The 21059-nt window shown below is 50.3% G+C and overlaps 1 protein-coding gene and 1 non-coding gene across 3 annotated transcripts in view; one reads left to right on the forward strand and one right to left on the reverse strand.

Moving 5' to 3' along the window:
- Positions 1 to 21059, reverse strand: part of LOC142573237 (dual oxidase maturation factor 2-like) — a 547099-nt gene that overhangs the window by 11956 nt on the left and 514084 nt on the right. For both annotated transcript variants that reach the window (XM_075682837.1, XM_075682836.1), the window contains one exon: positions 19349 to 19536. In XM_075682837.1, coding sequence (XP_075538952.1) covers positions 19349 to 19536 — 188 coding nt within the window. The remainder of the gene's footprint in view (positions 1 to 19348; positions 19537 to 21059) is intronic.
- On the forward strand, positions 18293 to 18365 carry TRNAS-CGA (transfer RNA serine (anticodon CGA)). Its single transcript has one exon. It is a non-coding gene; the product is annotated as a tRNA-Ser (tRNA).

Consider the following 21059-nt stretch of genomic DNA (forward strand, 5'->3'; position numbering starts at 1 on the left):
GAGGGTGTATCACCGGCGCGACACTGTTCCCTCGATGCTGGCCGATGCTCCGGCTTCCAAAAAAAATTAGAACCAAAAGACCAAGCAAGGCTTGGACGGGATGCCAGCCGCAAAAAATCATTCTTAAGAGATAGTGAGCCATACTTGCAGAAGCTTCAAGTAAATAGGATATCAATGAAAGTGACATGTGTTGAACGGGTGAAGAATACGTATTTGTGTACAAGTGAGGAATTGAACCTATTGAAAGACGATCTACAAGATTATCCTTTGTGAGAACCTTGAATGCGTTTTGCAAGTACGACGAGAAATATCAGCAGCCACATAGCAGCATAACATTCAGCCTCACGTGCAGCGGCCGTGGTTTACGAGCAAACGACTGCGCTGGCAGGCTTTCATGCAGCTCGCGCCTGCGGCGGTCGCGAGTCCGTCCAATCGATGGGCCGCCTGCGCTTCCTTGCGAGGACCCGCCTCTTCCTCCAGAAAAGCTGTTACGCTATGAGGTGCATTGTGCGCGCTGTGATGCAGTGCCGCGTTTCTTTCAAAGCTACTCTTTGCTATCAAAGCTTCACGCATGCGACAGAAGAATTACCTACCCTATTGCATTCAGATATACGTATATGGCTAACAAGAGTCCGAGCTATTATTTTGGATGGTACAAGCTACTCATATTACGCACTTAAGCACACATAATCGAAGGAGGTAAGAAATTGTCTATATTTCCACCAAACCAGTTTATTTCTACTGGCAAAGAAGATTCGATGTACATCTAGGCGCACATTAAAGAACCTCTGGTGGTCCAAACTGGTGGACCTGGCACTGCGGCGTGCCAGGTCGTGGTTTTTGCACGTAAGAACCCACAATTTCATTAATTTTTTCATTTATATTGCCAAACGTGCACAGCTCGACACAGATTACCATATGTCTGGTTCATATATAACCACACGCATACGGGCCAAGACAATACTAAGCCAGGAAGTAGATGAGCACTTGTTACATTTGCAGCGACTCGCCAAGCAGGGGAAGATGGGCTCGACCTGAGCGGCGGCCGCTGCCGAGAATGGCTGGCCGGCCTAAATGGGCCGTGGCTACGTGCCGCCTGCCGCAGATTTCTTCATACCCAGTGATTTCAATTACGTATTTAGAGTTATGAGAATGATGCCTGAGCGAATTAGGTTCGCATACAGAACCTACATGCTGTTTCGTAAAGGAAATGTTCACTGTCTGGCTTTAGAAGAACTGACGACCCTTAGGGTTATTTCGTCGGTGCAGAACTCGTGCTTATCTTTGTAAACTAAATTTTAACGTTTTTTACAGAAATGAACAACGATATCAGCTCTACACATTTGCCTCTCAAATCGGGAAACAAACAAGTAACGTTTCCTTCGCAAATAACAGAGCTCCGCTGCCTTCTGGAATGTCTAACTGTCTGTGCTGTCACTATGTATGTGGTATTCCGAGCAATGGGTATGCGCCCTAACGCTTCGACAAAAGCGTGCAGCACCGCTTGCGACCGACCTCCGTGCCCGCGGCGCCGCGTTCGTCGTCCCCGCCAGGCAGCGCGCGAAGTTCTTCGCGTGCAGGGCGCCAAAGCGGGGCGCGTTCCAGCATGGCGCGCGTGCGTGGAGCTGCTACGTCCTCGACTTTAACTCGTACGTTCCGGCTAGGGGACGCGGCTGAATATTTTATCTGTAAATGTACATACAATAACCGACAAGCATACAAAATAAAAAATCGGTAGGTTATTGTTTTTATTAGACTTCTGTGTTTTAAGTATGTGCTCTATTACTTGAATAAAGGCTTTAAGGCCTTTCTGGCGATCGATAAGCAGTAGCTCATTGGCATCGACTGCAGTCTGGGCCGTTTATCGATTCAAATTGTACGGCGCTAATATTTGCGAGCAGGGTGGTTCTCTTGTGTGAGCAGCATTAAGCAGGTTCCTTTTAATTAGATAACAACAATAATAACATCTCAGCCAGTCTATGCGTCCAACATTCCATAGACGACACCAGGCGAACGTGCTTAACGACGGTGAATTTTATCAGCTGCGTCGTTGCACTACCATAGCGGCTGCACTGCTTCCATCGCTAGTGATCTGCCGTGTCTGGCCGCGTAATGACAGCTTGCTTTAAAAAAAAAATAATAAACTGCTAGCTATCGTGAAAATTCGTCGCTGGAACCGAGACCAGTTGAAGACAGAGATTTACGTAGCAGCAGTAAAAAGACACTGCTTCTCATTCTCAACTTTGAATTTCTTTGCGTGTGAGGCGGATAAAATAGATTCGTGTAGGCATTTCTGAAAAGTGCGAAAGTATAATATTCATAAAGTCATTAGATAATTGAGGTAATTAAGTAATTATTAATAATTATATGTATAATTAATCATATTTACATGTTCTTCAAAGCAATTCACACGAGACTCTTATTATTTTGCCGCGTTGATAAAATTCCTTACTCGAAGTACAGCATAAAGAAATAATAAACAATGACGTTGTTCAGCATAGCCATGTGCAGAATACACAAGGCACTACAAGTTAAACACATCAAATACGCAATTTATGCCGATTATATCACCATCTGGATAAAAAGAGGATCGCCAGGTCTGATAAAAGACACCTTTCAACAGACTTTCAACAACGTTTAGGCTGCGGCGGCAAAAATTAGACTCCCATGTGCTCCGTAAAAATCAGCACTTCTCCTATTACATAACATCAGGTGGAAACCTCCATGCATCAAGATTACATGGGAGAACACACCCATAACCCAGCCAAACTGTTTGAGGATTCTAGGGCTCCATGTACAGTGAGACGGTGGCCCCGCCACTACAACACAACGCTTGCACAGACAAGGAGAGCGAAGGGTATCGAATAGAAACCGTGCACTAAAAGAAGCAGGCGTGCTACGCCTTCTTGACGCGTTACTTATATCCAGACTCCGATACCATTTGCCTTATACCAATCTCCGCAAACAAGATACGGCACGCATGGATGCGTTAATTCGCAAGGCTACCAAACTAGCATTGGTACACCCCGTCAGCATGGGCACACAACTACTTGTCGGCATAGGATGTCACAATACCCTCACCGAAATAATTATGCCACACAAACGAACGCAAGAACTCCGACTTCGACAGACTGCGCAGGGTAGACACATACTTCATAGTATAGGCTTTTAACCATCGCCCCCACTCGCACAAGCCACATTATCACTTTCCTCGCGAACTAGGTCACTTCTGAAAATGACACCACTCCGCAGACACATGCACCCTGTGATAAATAAGGCTAGGCGGACACAAAGAGTAGCATACTTCAAAAGACACACAGGGTGCAACCTACATGGCACATATTGCTATACAGATGCTATCGTTCAAGACAAACACGCTGCTGTAGCGGTGGTGAATCACACCTTTCGGACAACTCACAGTGCATTCAAACACTGATACGACCACAGAACTACAAGCGGTAGTAGCAGCAATACACCATCTCGCAACGACATCTCCCAATGATTCATTGTCAGCACGTAGAAAACTCGTACATGACGACTTACCTAAACATATAACAGAAAAGTTACAGGAATGCATTCATCGACATGTAGAGATTGTCTGGGTTCCTGTTCATGAGGGGATGTTGGGGAATGAACGAGCTAATTAGCTTGCCTGTCATATTGAAATGTGTACTTATCTTTATCGGGCGACCACGTTTCGCCGCTTAACAAATGTAATCGCACAGCGCGCGACGCGCCTGCATGTATCTGAAGTTTCTGGAAAGTTATCGATGCTTCTACCCGGCTGTCTGTTGTCGCCGAACCTTGTGTTATCTGATTTCATCGCGTGACGCGAACGGTGTAGAACTTTGTGGAAGGCACGCGGGGCCGAACGATTAGTCTGCAGCATTCGACGACTGCTGTATAAAAGCGGACGCGCTTGACCCGCTGGACGATCACCGACCGTGTTCGCCGCTATCGTTGTGCTATAAGTGTAGCCTGTTTTTGTGGGCACAGGTTCGCCCAATAAAAGTTAGTTTTGTCTTTCACGGTATTTGCTACTGTGTTCTTCAACGTCAACAACACATGACATCTGGTGGAGGTGCTTTTCGTTCATGTACCGGACGCCCCCGACAAGCCGTGATCCAAGCCCGGACCCCAAAGAGAACACCAACGTAGTCATGAAGCATCGAGCAAGCCGCCGTCTTCAACAGCTGCCCCCGGAGCGCGGACTCCTACTTGAGAAGACCAAGAACATTGTGGCCAAGGCAACCCCAATGGCAGCCCCAACGTCCCCCATCGTGCTGCAGCAGCCCAGGGAACCTCCGACGTTCTGCGGATTAACATTAGAGGACCCGGAAACCTGGCTCGAGACGTATGAGTGGGTCGCTACGTTTAACAGTTGGGACAGCGACGACAAGCTGCCGCATGTCTATTTCGCACTGGAAGACGCCGCCAGGACCTGGTTCGAGAATCTGGTTCGAAATTCTGGTTCGAGAATGAAGAAGCCACCTTAACGACGTGGGACCTATTCCGAAGCTGCTTCTTGTAAACGTTTACAAGCGTCGTGCGAAAAGAGCGAGCCCAAGCATTACTAGAAACCAGAGTGCAGCTGGCAAATGAGACGATCGCGATCTTCACGGAGGAGATGGCCCGTCTTTTCCGGCACGCCGACCCGGAAATGTCAGAGGAGAAAAAAGTCCGCTTCCTGATGTATCAAGCAAGAACTTTTCGCCGGACTTATTCGTAACCCGTCGAAGACCGTAGCTGAGTTTTCTGCAGAGGCATCGATGATCGAGAAAACTCTGGAGATGCGCACCCGGCAATATAACCGCCAGGGACTCACGCCGCAGTACGCCATCCAAGGACTGGATTCCGAGGACCTTCAGGAGACCATGAGGGCCATTGTGCGCGAAGAACTGCGCAAAGTCCTGCCTTCTTCGCAGCCCCAAGTGGCTTTGATCGCCGACATCGTGAAAGAAGAGGTGCACCGATCGCTTGGAGTTCCCGAGCTACAACCACAATTACCGCAGCCCCAGCCAGAAGCGATGACATACGCCGCCGTCGCACGCCGTCAAGGTCCCCCTCCGCGACAACGCCAGGGCCCTGCAACGACACAATTCCGTCGTCCACCGCCGCCGCCGCCAGCACACCCACCCGTCGCCCAGCGCACCTACGCGACGAAGACGGACATTTGGCGAGCCCCCGACCACCGCCCGCTCTGCTATCACTGCGGAGAAGCCGGCCATGTGTATCGCCGATGCCCATACCGGGAGATGAGACTGCGAGGTTTCGCCGTCAACGCTCCGCGCCCGCAGCAAGGTGAACGCCCTCGCGATATCGCCGACTACCTCGCCGCTACTCAGTGGAGCTCTCGACGACCGTCGCGTTCGCCATCACCAGGCCGCTACCTCTCGCCGCAGCGCCGACCATACACTGGCCCAGCCTGGGGCCGGTCAGCGAGCCCATATCTGGAAAACTAAAAGCAGCAACCGATGGAGGTGCGGTTGCTGTTCGTCGAACTGACGAAGATCCTCCGCCGCCGACGAAGACGACGAAGAAACCATCTAGACGACCTAATGACGACACCCGCCGTCCCGACGAAGTCAGGAAGCCAAGACTACACCGACGAAAGACGGCTTGACCACGCGACGTTCCAGCTTCAGTTCAACGCGACGCAGCCGTTATTCGACGCCAAGACCCAACTGCAACGCCAGACAAAGAACCACCGACCTCGGCGTACTTCTCGACGGCCACGCAGTCACTGCTTTAGTCGACACAGGGGCCGATTACTCCGTAATGAGTGGATGCATCGCCGCCCAGTTGAAGAAGGTTAAGACTGCATGGGAGGGCCCCCAAATTTGGACCGCTGGAGGACACCTCAACACGCCGGCTGGAATCTGCACGGCAAGAATAACCGTTCATGACCGGACTTACCCTTCCACCTTCGTTATCCTCCAACAGTGTTCACGAGAAGTCATTCTCGGCATGGACTTCCTGAACCAACACGGCGTAATCATAGACCTGAAGTCAAAATCGATAACGCTGCGGAAGATCAAGCGATACCGCCGGAGAGCTTTCGTAGTCACCACGCCTTGAGTGTTCTCGAAGATCAAGTACGCATCCCGCCTCGCTCGAGCAGTGTTATTTCGGTCGGCACCGAAACACCCGCTGACGTAGAAGGCGTCATCGAAGGCGACCAACGTCTACTGCTAGACCGTGAAATTTGCGTCGTAAGAGGGATCGCTCGACTCCACGGAGGGCAAGTGGAAGTGTTGCTGACAAACTTCAGCCAAGAGTTCAAGCACATCAACAAGGGCACGACGATCGCGTACATCGAGGACATTCTGGAAACCAGTAACAAGTTTGTCCTCTCGGATTCCGCCGCATCTACCCCGACGACGATGGTTCCCGAACCAGACTACGACATTAATCCAAGTCGCCCCGTGATTAAGCAACAGCAGTTCAGAAGTCTGCTATGACAATACAAAGGCTACTTTTCGACGTCATCGAGGACTCGACAAACACCAGTCGCCAAGCATCGCATAATCACCGAGGAGTGCGCTCGACCACTCCGCCAGAGCCCTTACCGAGTTTCGCCGCGAGAACGTGCAGCTATAAGAGAACAAGTCGACGAAATGCTGCGCAACGACATCATCCAGCCGTCGAAAAGCCCGTGGGCATCCCCTGTTGTCCTGGTAAAGAAAAAGGACGGAACCCTACGTTTCTGCGTCGATTATCGTCGTCTGAACAAGATCACGAAGAAGGACGTACACCCCCTCCCACGAATAGACGACGCATTGGATAGGCTCTGCAACGCTAAATACTTCTCGTCGATAGACCTGAAGTATGGCTATTGGCAAATAGAAGTCGACGAAAGAGATCGCGAAAAGACGGCCTTCATCACCCCAGACGGCCTCTACGAGTTCAAGGTTATGCCATTCGGACTGTGCACGGCGCCTGCAACGTTCCAGCGCGTCATGGTCACGGTGTTAGCAGGATTGAAGTGGCAGACCTGTCTCGTTTATTTGGATGACGTCGTCGTCTTCGCCGGAAATTTCGACGATCACCTCAGGCGGCTTGCGACAGTACTAGAGGCCATCAAGTCGTCAGGGCTTACTCTGAAGCCGGAAAAATGCCGCTTCGCTTACGATGAGCTTCTGTTCCTAGGCCACGTAATCAGCAAATCTGGTGTCCGTCCAGAACTGAAAAAGACAGCTGCCATCGCACAGTTCCCGCAACCCATAAACAAGAAGGCAGTGCGTAGATTCCTTGGCGTATGTGCCTACTACAGGCGCTTTTTCAAGGACTTTTCACGCATCGCCGAGCCGTTGACACATCTAAGTAAATGTGATGTTGAGTTCAAGTGGGAAACGCCTCAGGCGGACGCATTTGAAGAACTCAAACGACGCATGCAGTCGCCGCCGGTACTTGCGCACTTCGACGCGTACGCCGATACAGAAATCCATACTGACGCCAGTAGCCTAGGCCTCGATGGCGTTCTAGTCCAGAGAAGAAACGGAGTCGAACAGGTGATAGCTTACGCTAGCAGGTCGCTGTCAAAAGCGGAAGGCAACTATTCTACGACCGAAAAGGAATGCCTCGCCATGCTTTTGGGCTACAGCTAAATTTCGCCCTTATCTTTATGGCAGGCCATTCAAAGTCGTCAGTGACCATGACGCGTTGTGTTGGCTAGCGAATATAAAGGATCCTTCAGGACGACTGGCGCGATGGAGCCTCAGACTACAAGAATATGACATCACTGTAACCTACAAGTCCGCACGTAAACACTCCAATGACGATTGCCTATCACGCGCACCCATTGACCCGCCGCCGCAAGATGACGAGAATGACGACGCCTTCCTTGGAATGATAAGCGCGGAAGACTTCGCTGAACAGCAACAGGGAGACCCGGAGCTAAAAGGCCTCGTCGAATATTTGGAAGGGCACACCGACGTTGTCCCCAGGGCATTTAAGCGCGGATTATATTCCTTCACGCTTCAAAACAATCTACTCGTGAAGAACTTCTCACCAGTCCGCGCCAATTACCTTCTTGTTGTCCCGTCAGGACTTCGTCCAGAAGTATTGCACGCCCTACATGACGATCCGACCGCTGGACACCTCGGATTTTCCCGCAGACTATCGAGGATACAAGAAAAGTATTATTGGCCGCGCCTGACCACCGACTTCGCCCGTTATGTCAGAACATGCCGAGACTGTCAACCACGCAAGACACAGTCGACAAGGCCAGCCGGATTACTACAGCCAATCGAGCCTCCTTGCCGACCATTCCAGCAGATCGGGATGGATTTGCTGGGACCCATTCCGACGTCAATAACCGAAAATAAGTGGATCGTCGTGGGGACGGACTACCTCACCCGCTTCGCTGAAACAAAAGCACTGCCGAAAGGTAGCGCAGCCAAAATGGCGAAATTCTTTGTAGAAAACATCCTGCTGCGACATGGCGCCCCAGAAGTTTTCATCACCGACAGAGGAACGGCCTTTACAGCGGAGCTCACCCAAGCCATTCTGAATTACAGTCAGACAAGGCATAGGAGGACAACGGCCTTTCACCCGCAGACGAATGGTCTTACGAAGCGGCTGAATAAGAGCCTCACCGACATGCTAGCGATGTACGTCGACGTCGAACACAAGACCTGGGATGCCTTCCTGCCGTACGTAACATTCGCTTACAACACGGCGGTGCAAGAAACAACACATATCACGCCATTCAAGCTGGTGTACGGCAGGAACCCGACGACGATGCTCGACGCGATGCTGCCGCACGTCACTGACGAGGAGAACCTTGACGTCGCTACCTACCTCCAGCGCGCCGAAGAAGCCCCACAGCTCGCTCGCTTGCGGACCAAGAACCAGCAGAGGACTGACAGCCGACACTACAACCTCCGACGACGCTTCGTCGAGTACCATCCCGGCGACCGTGTTTGGGTATGGACCCCGATACGCCGACGAGGACTCACTGAGAAACTACTGCGACGCTATTTCGGGACCTACAAGGTCATCCGACGTATTGGCGCACTGGACTATGAGGTCGTGCCAGACGGCATTTCGCATTCAGAGCGGCGCCGCGCACGACCTGAAGTGGTCCACGCGGTGCGCCTTAAACGCTTTTACGGACGCTGACTAACTTCCTTATTTTTTGTTTTCTGTGCTACAAGTGCTTTCGTTTATTACTTTCGTTTGTTTGCAGTATCGGGTCGATGCTTTTTAAGAGGGGGGGTTTGACACGTGTACTTATCTTTATCGGGCGACCACGTTTCGCCGCTTACCAGTGTAACCGCGCAGCGCGGGACGCGCCTGCATGTATCCGAAGTTTCTGGAAAGTTATCGATGCTTCTACCCGGCTGTCTGTTGTCGCCGAACCTTCTGTTATCTGATTTCATCGCGTGACGCGAATGGTGTAGAACTTTGTGGAAGGCACGCGTGCCTGAACGATTAGTCTGGAACATTCGACGACTGCTGTATAAAAGCCGACGCGCTTGACCCGCTGATCAGATTTTCGACGATCACCGACCGTGTTCGCCGCTATCGTTGTGCTATAAGTGTAGCCTGTTTTTGTGGGCACAGGTTCGGCCAATAAAAGTTAGTTTTGTCTTTCAAAGTATTTGCTACTGTGTTCTTCAACGTCACTACCACGTGACAATATGATATTCCAGGCTCCCAACAGCCCCCGACCAAATCAGTTCGTCTCACCAACGCTTCCACCACAATTGCATCCGTTTAGGGACGAGCGCAGGGTATACCCTAAGCTACACCAATACATTACACGACAGCAGGGCACAGTCAACCGACAAGCTCATACGCACACTCTGCTCACTCCGGCACGGAAGCACCTCCTGCAAGGCCTACCTACTGATGACCTCCTTCACTGTAGCCCTTGTGAGTTGTATCCTCCCAACACAGCGCACATTCTATGGCAATGCCTTGCAAAACTACGCCCCTTAGCCAAACCCTCATCACTCCGACCTGTCCCTTCGCCCTAGGGGCTGACCGCCGCAACGACCCTTTATGACCAACGATTTTTCTGCAGACTTTATCGGCCGAGTGCTGAAGCATGCCGCAAGCGACGCTCTGAACTGAGGCCGTCGATGCATTTTTTTGTAATAGAATGAAGTGATTTCTTTCTCTCTCTCTTTGGTGCTGCTATATAGGCTGCCGGCTGGAGAAGAAGCCCGGTGAAAGTCGGAAGTCTGAAGGATACAGAAGAATGCTCGTAGGTTGTAGCCGTGGAAGGGGGCGGAGAATGCAACGAAGTAGCGGCAACGGGGCTGGGAGGGATGGCGTGGTCGGTACTTGTATGGGACTTGGTGGCTGCTTGTAGCCGTTCAATCGACACGCAATCGTGGCTACCACAGAGATCAAGCGTATAGAAGCTGGCACCGCGCTTGTTGATGACCATCGTACGGGCAGTGGACTGCGCCGCGATAGAACCGTCTCCAAGTCTGGAGACGGTCGCCGCGCGCTCGCGGCTGAACCAAAACCCACCACAGGTGGAACACTTCAGAGTGCTTATCCGGGTGTACAGCGCACTACTGGGTTGGCAGACCTTAAGTCAAGGTTTAACGAAGACACTTTTCGGCTCTGTGGACTCTTCGTCTTTATGCCGTCCAACTAGAGAGGGAGATTGCCCAGCGGTATGACTAAGATATTGGAAGACATGTCCAGATAACTGCGATTGAAGCCCAACTGTGGCGAAAAAGTCGGAAAGCGAAGCGGGCATCCCTTCTACAGCTGTTGAGCGCTTTACATATGCGACGGTGACATTTTCCTTTCGATGATTACGGCATTTGTGCAAATACTGGCCTGTCAGCGATGCCAATGCCTAAAGGTCACGCACTGCGCACTGCGTCGCTTAAGAACAGTGCTGCGATCACAGATGAGTGAAGCACGCGTGACCAGCCTGGCCTTGCTACATAGGCAAAGAGGCGTCCCTGTTGAGAGTGAAAAAGTTATCAATCGCTTCGCCAACGGACTACATGGACGATGTAAGTTGGAATTTTCGGTGTAATTCTAGCTTGCTATTCGGCACTTAAAACAGACTTTTAAATACAACTGCAAAAGTATACCAAGTTGGCGTTCTAGTCTCTTTGCCATGAATTTTGTTTCAGTATTGTTTTTACACAGTCTAGTGTAAAATGTAGAAACACTACACATGAACTGACATTTTTATATTTTTATCTGCAATAAAGCTTCATTGCGTAAGTATTCTCACGTGCCCTCTCTTTGATTCTCAAGTTCGAGGAAGGGCATACCTATGTCTTTCAGGCGTAAGTCAACGATGACTCGCATTGTTTTTCTGATCTTCATGTCTGTTTTAAATTTGAATCAAATGCGACATACATGTTGAATTGCAGCTGGAGAGTGGGGTTGCGTATAAATGGCACGTGTGTTTTGTTCCCCGAGCTGCATTTTGTGAGGTGTATAATGACTATTTTAGTTATGTTGTCGAGTTTTAGAGGGATTTTCTTTTGCGCTGCCACAATGTTGATTTTGTAGGCTTTAGAGTAAGTACTAAAGTGGGATGAATGTTCCATATGATATGTCGTTCCCACATTCTGTACTACGAATTTGAGACTTCGAACTGATCTTGCATTTGCAACTCTCTTGCATAAAAATGCTACCATTGCTTTAATTTTGTTGACTGCGTTAGCCTTCTTTGACGGGCATGACTTGCATAATGTCATCTTGTCACTCAAATGCTACAACCATAGCAAAGTTTCTATGCTGTTTTTGTTTTCAGGTTTTAGACTTATGTTCTGTGTGAGAAGAAGAAGACCACAGTGTCAACGCCGGCTCGCGTCGGGCTCCGCAGCTTCGTGAGTTTTTAATGGTGTTTTCAACAGAAAACGACACGAAACGCTTTCACCAGCTTCCTAACGTTATTAGGACCGCATTGACGCCATCCCCGTGGAAATCCGACCACCGAGGGCCCCAGGAGGATTCTTGAAAGTTTCGTCACCACGGGTGAGCCGCTAACCCTAACCGGCGGCGGCAGCCGCTCGCTTCACCGACGGGGATTCCCGCGACGGCACTTGGCCTAACCATGGTGAACGAAGCGACTACGATCGTGGACTCCCTCCATACAACTTCCGGAGGACACGAAGAAGAAAGCATGGACCAGACTACCGAACCGGTGAGCCAAGAAACTCTGTGCCATAACACCGTGAGAGAAGATCTCAATTGGCAATCAGTACGAACACAAAAGCAACGCAAGCAAGAAGCCTTGGAGAGGCGACGCGGTAGTGTGAAGCCCCAAGACCCCGCAACTACCACTAAGACATCAACAACGCGGAGAGTCGCTAGACCTCCACCGCTTCCGAAAAATGACTACAAGATAATCATTCGTCCAAATCAAGGTCTGCCATTAAGAAACGTGCTCACTCATACACTTGCACGAGCGATCATCGACGCGTGCCACAACGATTTCGCGGATGACAAATTCATGCTGAGAATCAATCCGGGATCCAACATAGCCATCCTATCGACCCAGTACGAAGAGGTCGCCGAAGAAGCAAGACACATCCACACCTTAACACTTAGCGGCAGAAATCACGCAGTGCGCGCATACACCGCCCAAGGAGAAGGCACCCTCAGAGGAGTGGTACATGGAATACCGTTGCACACAACCACCGAAACCCTCATGGCCCACCTCAGAGTGAGAACACAAGGCGTGAAAATCCTCACAGCCAGGATGATCGGTGCCACTGAAAGTGCAGCGCTGACCTTTATTGGTCCCCATCTACCACGATTTGTGTACTACTACGGAGGTGAACTCCGTTGCTATCCATTTAGACCGACCGCTCCAAGTCTGCAAGATCTGCAGGGAAAAGGGCCACCGTACCGACGTGTGCCCAAACCCAGACAGACCCATCTGTAGATTGTGCGGACTGCTTAATCCAACCGACGGATACAAATGCGAGATAAACTGCGCCTCGTGCGGGGAGGCCCACCCAACCGGTGACCACTCGTGCAAGCAGCGACTCAAACCGGTTCGACCCTGACCCACACCATCGTCAGCCCCGATGAAGTCGAAAGCCCCACGATGGTTCGCCTCGGAAGACGAAGAAGAGACCTACAGGGCGGACACTCGCAGCCGGCCGGTCAATACCGAGGAACGCTCCCGCTCCCAATCCCGCTCCCGCTCCCGGTCAGTGAGCCGCGAGCATCGGGCACCACCGACACCCAAAAGGAACCCGTCGCCTCCGGCAAGGAAGCAGAAGCCTTCACACGAGGTAAGCTGGGCGGAAGTGGTCTCTCCCAACCCTAAATCACATCCACACCGATCACACAAAATCCAGAACACCAGAGAGTAATTGAGGAAAACAGACAGCAAAAACAGCGTCTAACCGACTACGAGCACAAAATCGAAACTTCAATGAAAAGAGTGGCCATGCTTGAATCGGCACACGCTGCGACCTGTGAGCGATCGCCACAATCTCAATTACCACAGCTAAGCACTCTCACCGGACATCCGCCACTACAAACACAACCGCCCCCCTCCCCGCAAACAACACAGCCAAAGCAGCCTCAGGCGCACTCACCGTCTGAGAGCAACCTGATAACCCAGGACCAATTGCAACAAGCACTGCAACAATCACAACAACAAATAATACAACAAATACAGCAACAATTTCAACAGTTTTTTGCGGAATTCCAAGAATTAAAGAAATACGTTAACGAATCCCTAACCAAAGAACCCAAGCGTAAACGAAAAAGTAGTAAAATACCCTCTCAGACAGATGACGGTAGCATGCTAACTTCCGACACAGACAGCACAATACCCTCTAAGTCCCATCATGGCCCGTATACCTCAAATGGAAAGCGAAAGCATCACGATCTGGTCTTGGAACTGTAGGTACATTAAAAGCAAGCACGCATCCCTCTCGCTATACGTACAGGCGGCGCTAGTACCCCCGGATATTATCTGCCTGCAAGAGGGGGAAGAGCAACCGAAGCCAATTATGGGGTATAAAATACAGTACAACCTCAGCTACCGTAGGGTGGCCACGCTCGTCCGCAAAGATTTGGCAACAACCCTGACAGTGCTTCCGGGTGAGGAAATCCTACATGTCATCACCACAATAAGGCATGTCAAGAAGGGAAGACCTAAACAAGTCGTATGCAACGTATACAGTCCCCCCCGCGACAGAAAGGCTGACTTCGCGTCAATGTTCCGGCACCTACAGGGAATGCTGGAACACCGCGATCGCCTAATTATAACCGGAGATTTCAATGCAAAGCACAACACGCGGGGCTACTCGAAAGCAGATACCAAGGGCACGAAGCTCCTAGAAGCCATAGAGCGCCACGAATGCACTCTAATTACTGTACCAGGTACGCCTACTCGAATAGGAAACAGCGCCAGCAGGGACACGACCCCTGATCTCACCATCACCAACGATACCGTGGGAACAAGCTGGAGGGTCCTAGACGGCTCGCTGGGTAGTGATCACTACATTATCGAAATCACCAGCGCCTCGGCCAAACTACGCCGACCTCTAGGGAGAGCCAAAATTACAAGTTGGCCTAAGTTTAGGGAGTGGCAACAGCTCGATTTGGATACAAGTCCGCCCTTCCCGGAACATCAAGGCCGCTTAACCACGATCAAGGAGTGGGCCCAACGCATCAAAGAACTATATGACGCCAACAAAGTGTAAAGTGTACCGAACCGACACCGACACGCCGGCAATCGACAACCATCTGATACACTTATGGGAAGAATGCAGAGGCCTCACAAAAAGATGGCGCAAACAGAAGCTAAATCGCAAACTTAGACTTAGGATATCAAACGTCACAAAACAGGCCAGCAATTTTCCCCTGAAGGTTCACAGGGACAATTGTCGCACGTTCTGCAATTCGCTTAAAGGCACGCTAAGCACCAAAAAGACGTGGAACATACTCCGCAGCATCATCGATCCTTCAAATACGAAAACAGAAACAAACACAACCCTACAAGAACTCGTTGGCGAATATCCGGGAACCCAGGATGAACTCTTACAGGAACTACAGCAAACATACACGGGAATCCGGACCGGGCATCCGAAACCATACCCTCAATATGCGGGACCTCCGAACGAGATACTTGATGCACCCATCACGTATGCGGAGGTATACGCGGCAGCACAGAGTTTCAAAAAAAAAAAAAAAACACGGCACCGCGTCCCGACGGGATCACCAACGCCATCTTGAGAAACCTAAGTGATGAAACCCTGCGAGCCTTTACAAAGCAGCTGAACGAAGAAATATGGACACCGGGCGGAACATTACCTGAGGAATGGACTACAGCTCACATAGTCCTTGTACCCAAACCGGGAAAACCGCGCAGGCTCGATCAATTACGACCGATCTCGCTCACGTCTTGCCTGGGCAAGCTTCTTGAACGAATATTACTCATTCGAATAGAACAACACATGGAAGAACATCGACTACACCCCAATTGCATGTACGGATTTCGGAAAGGCATGTCAGCACAGGATGTCTTCCTCCTGCTCAAGGAAGAGGTCCTCAACCCACAACCGGGCAGCAACAACAACATACTCCTAGCCCTTGACGTGGAAAAAGCATTTGATAATATAGCACATGAAACCATCCTAGATGGCCTCGCCGCCATAGGATGCGGAGAGCGAGTATACCATTATACCGTGGCTTTTCTCAGCCACCGCAAAGCCCGCATCGGCATAGCAGGCCTACAATCAGACATATATGATCTACCGCAGAAGGGTACTCCGCAAGGATCAATGATATCTCCTTTCCTCTCCAACATCGGACTTAGAAAACTTGCTTTACAACTGGAAAACATCCCAAAACTCAGATGTGCCTTCTATGCCGACGATATCACCCTATGGGCAACCAAGGGTTCATACGGCGACATAGAAAACACATTACTCACAGCTATCGGACACATCGAGTCATGCCTAACCACAGCAGGAATGAGGTGTGCCCTACACAAGTCGGAGTACCTTCAAGTCCGGCCCAAGCAAACTAAGGAACATCGAGCCCCGCCAATACATCTAGAGATTGCCGGGCAACCTATAAAGCGCGTCCCGACAACACGCTTACTAGGTATGCACGTCCAGGAGAACAACGGCATAAAGGTAGCCTCAGAGAAATTAAATCACGTTATAAGAAGCACCGCATCACTCATCGCCAGAGTAGCGCGCAGCAAAGATGGTTTTACAGAGGACGATATCTTAAGACTGGTACAAGCCCTCGTCATCAGCCGTGTCACCTACGCACTCCCGTATCAAGTCAAGCGCAAAAGCGAGACAGAGCGCATGGACACTCTCATAAGAATGGCGCACAAAACGGCTTTACAGCTACCGTCAAGCACAAGCACAAATAAATTACTAGCGCTAGGTGTATACAACACCTTTGAGGAGCTAGCAAGTGCCACGCTAGTAGCGCAGAGGGAGCGCCTCAACAAGACTCAACAGGGAAGACACCTTCTTCAACGACTAGGGTACCCGTTGACGCCTCAGTACTGCAAAGAAGAAACACAACTCTTGACTAACCACATTGAGAACAGTGTAGTACACCCTATCCCCAAGAACATGCACCCCACCCACAATCAAGAGAGAAGAACAGCGCGTGCCCGCATGTTGCACAAACGCTATTTCAGAGACCCAGACACATACTACACGGACACTAGCCCGTATCCCTCGTCGCCACGTTGCGGGCCCAAATACAAACTCGCCGTTGTCAATCAGGGGAACCTGGTAGCCTCTGCCTCCATCCGCGCCACATGCAGCGCAGCAGCAGAAGCAGCAGCGATCGCTCTCGCACTTCGCGACGCCGAGAGCAAGGAAAGGTCCGCCCGCGTCCTTACACACTCACAAGCGGCGTGTCGTTTATACATGAATGGAACGGTCCCTATACAAGCCATTCGAATCGTGGCTCGCTCACTAGAATGGACCCACGGTATCGTCTGGTGCCCCGGGCACGAAGGTCTGCGGGGAAACGAAGAGGCGGACTGCGCAGCTCGAGGTCTCACTAGCCGAGCGGCAGGGCACACCGTTCTTCAGCCCCCGACAGACCGACGAGCGACCCACGAGTTATTAACGACAGGTCATCAAATACTACAGGACCAACGTCTCGGAAGAACGCAATACGCTCCCCCGCACAAAGCTCTCAATAAACTCCAGGCAAGAGACTGGCGCCGCCTGCAAACTAACACATACCCACACATGTAGCACACGAATGCACCGACCGTCCGGGCGACGCAATTTCGCCACGAGTCACAACACACACACTCACTGCGTGGTCTTGGGAGGCGAGACTCTCCGAACTGGACCTGGGAAGCCAACTGGCGACCCTCGACCAGGCCCGGCGAGCCGCGATCGCCAGTGGAGCCCTGTCAGAGGGAACCACCCAGGAATGAACCGCGCAACAGTTTCTGCAAGTTCCTCCTCCTCCTCCTCCTCCTGTGTACGAGTAACTTTTTCGGTAACTGCTATGTCTTATAGTTAAGTAGGACAATGAATAATTGAAAAAAATTGCACGAATGTCAATTATTGTGCAAAAATAAAATATTTTTCATGATTGTAATACTCTGTGTTATATAATAATTTCGCGCTCCATTCAGCGCATATAGCACTTTAAAATCGCATCTATTACAACGCACCAAGGGCGCTATAACGTAAAGCTATTTGAAACTTTTCTATTCCAATTCAGCAATCAGCCCTCCGCAATTGGTCAAAAACTATTTTTGGACCCCCCCCCCCCCCCTTTGCCTGTCGGTCATGCGACGTCACGAAAACCGCGAAGCTCTCCATTTGATATGACGTGTTGACAGTGATTATGCATGTTTGGACCGAGCAAAAGAAAAATAGTTATTTCTGATTTGACGCCTTTTTGCCATTAGCTCTCGGCTATTGGTGAAAAGTTTTCGTGCGACACCCACTTCACCTACCTGTCACGCGGCGTTAGAAAATCACGAGAAATCACCACGTCAAAATGACGTGTACGCATTAAACATGCATCAGTATGCCGAACAACACTGCATTATCTACTGAATAGCCGCAGGCTGCCCCGCTCCGATAGGAATAAAGATGACTGCCCCCTGTCGCTCAGGCACTTGCTACTCGCACCTGCCGCCCGCCGTGGTTTCTCAGTGGTTATAGTGTCGGCTGCTGAGCACGAGGTCGCGGGCACGGTCGCGAACGTCCTTGTTGCTTTGACGGCAACAAGGGCGTTCCACGCCCGCCGCCAAGGTCTGTGAGTGGTGGCGCTGGCTAACACTCCCAGGGTTCTACTAGTACACATAAATACCCAAGTAAGTGGATGGGGAAACAGTGCCGCGGTAGCTCAATTGGTAGAGCATCGCACGCGAAATGCGAAGGTTGTGGGTTCGGTTCCCACCTGCGGCAAGTTGTTTTTTCATCCACTTTAAATTCCATTAGTTTTCGTTTCTTCATTACATTCATTAGGCACAAGTAATTACCGCTATGTTGTCCTTCGTGTCAGTGTTTGTTGGCTTCTCATCATATGACTATATATATATATATATATATATATATATATATATATATATTATGGTGGTAGTATTGTGATAACAGTAAGCCAATAAAATGAAGTCCTCTAGCGGCCATCGTCGTCTTCGTTGGCCGCCTTCTATAGGTTCGTTCGATTCAGCCAAGTTTCTCTGGAACAATGAAGGGTGCACTGCGCCGAGGTTTTCGATTCCCCGAGGTGCGCCCCCGTGCTCGACTGAACAAGGTGAACAAAGGCAGGGTGCCGCCACGACGAAGTGCGCCCTTGAACCTTGTGGGTGCAGCCCGACACACCACGGCCCGCACCACCGTTTGCGGCACCGTGCACCGTAATCGAACAACTGGCACGCTCCGACGCGAGGCCTCCGTGCCACGAGTCAGCAGGAATAAACAAAGGCGTTCTTCTCCCTTCCTCGGTTTCCCGTCTTTCGCTCGCCAGTTTGCGGTTCTTACGGGGAAGCTAGCATCGGTCACTATACTATATTGTAAGGGCTCCCATGTACTGTCTCATAAATAGGCAGTGTACCTATCTAATTAAAAGTCACTCGATCGCAAGTCTCCGGCAAGACCAAGCTCACCTACTGAAACAGCACTCTTCTTGACCCTCTTCTCGTGGTCCGTGCGTAAGGCCAAAGCTTCCTCCGCCCTGGGGACACTCCCTTCATCTACTCTAATTAGCTTGGTGGTGAAAGAAGTCTGGTGACCAAGCACCGTAGGTCTTATAATCCAATATTGCACGTGTTAGAACAGCTCGTAAGAGATAGCTTGATGACTCGTACCATAACTGCATAAAACTAATTATGAAGCTAAACAATACGTAAAAACAGTTGGCAAGCCGGCATTGAGAGCCGAAAACGCACTTGGTGGGCGCGAAGCTGCGTCGCCGCTCCTCCTTGGCCGCGTACTTCCCGAAGTTGTGCAGGGACACGGCGCGCTTTCCGTGGACAACGACGCTTCCGTCGTCGCTGTCTTCGTAAGCTGCATTCACGATTCCCGTTGAACGATAGGACGCTGCCTCAGCCACGGGTTCACCGCCCTCAACGTTAGCCTGTAAAATAGAAATCACTGATAAACTTGACGGCGGTGCAAAGCACAAACAAGCAGTATTCCCACCTTACATGTACAGCGTGATGCACGAGAAAGCCCGAGTATCCACCGTATGGAAAATAGAGATGCTTTTTCTTACGTGGTCAAATTCGGCCATATTGTCAAGTTCGCTATTTTGTCAGCTCTGATGGACTCGGAGGGCTGCTTTCTACCTCAAAGTGCTGCCATTACCGGATTTGACGATATCCAGAATAGCGCTCCAACACTCGTTTCCATTAGAATGCGTGATTACCTAAGCAAAAAAAGGCATATCACATGGCCTCAGCCTAAACGAGTCGAAGCTGAAGGAAAAGCTACTTCTTTTTTTATACACTGGCACAGTGGTTCCAAAAACGGTTTCCTTTGCTCCCTTGTAGCCGCCATTCTCTAGGGAACTTTTGCCGAAACCGGCGCCACAGTAAGATGTAGCGCAGTAATACGCGTTTGGCAGCTCTTTTAGTGCGCAGCTGTAAGGTGCCCGTTCCTGCGTTGAATGTCGGCGTGCTTCGGCGTAGTAACCGAGCGAACGAGCATTACGATAGATGAAAGAGCGAACGCGGAGCGCACCGCAGGATCAAATACGGTGAGAGCCGAAAAAGCGCGAGGAGAAAAGCAAAGGAGGAGGTTGCAGAGGAAGAATGAGGAAGAAAGCGGAGGAAGCCCCCTTGAAGCGCCACCAGATGTCACTCATGTTCGCGCATCTACCAGTCATTGACAATTTAACGAAGAAAGCCCAAACTTCTGTTAGCGTTGCTTGCGACGTAAGTGCAGTGAATAGACCAGGCAATGTTGCTGCAAATATGTACACCAAGACATTTGTAGTTAGTTAAAGGGTTATTCAGGTGTCATTTGCCACAGTCGTCAGCAAACAAACGAATATGTGACAAAAAACGGAGAACAGCCAATCATTAATGTAAATAAGAAAGAGAAGTGGGCCAAGTAGCGAGTTTTGCGAGACATCAGAGTGAACACTGTTAAGCTCTATGTCAGTGATGTTGATCGTAACTTAGTGGGAGCGGTTGGTTGAAAAACACTCAAGCCACGTAAGTAACGTCCTATGTAGGTTTAGAAGCCAAAGCTTATCTAGTAGTAGTCTTTAGCATACCTTGTCAAATGCTTTTAAAAAATGTAAAAATGTGTTATCTGCGAATGAGGGTCGATCAAGGATGACTCTGAGTTTATGTATGAGTGGTACTAGTTACGCTTCACAAGAGCATGTCTCTTTGAAGCTGTGCTGCACGCGAGGGCACAAAAGAGTATGATTCAAGAGAGCTAGCGAGACAAAAAAAAATATGCTCTAAATTTTACAGAGAATGCTAGTAAGTGAAATCAGCTAGTATAGGTAATTGGGGGATGCGTTTACCTGACCTATGTAGTGGAATCACCTTGCCGACTTTCCACTCAGCCCGTAAAAGTCTGTGTCAAGCGAATGTTCGAAAACTTTGTTATTATTATTGAGGAATAGGCAGCATCGCTTTTCAATGA

Source organism: Dermacentor variabilis, chromosome 2 (genome assembly GCF_050947875.1).
Source record: "Dermacentor variabilis isolate Ectoservices chromosome 2, ASM5094787v1, whole genome shotgun sequence".
NCBI lineage: Eukaryota > Metazoa > Arthropoda > Arachnida > Ixodida > Ixodidae > Dermacentor > Dermacentor variabilis.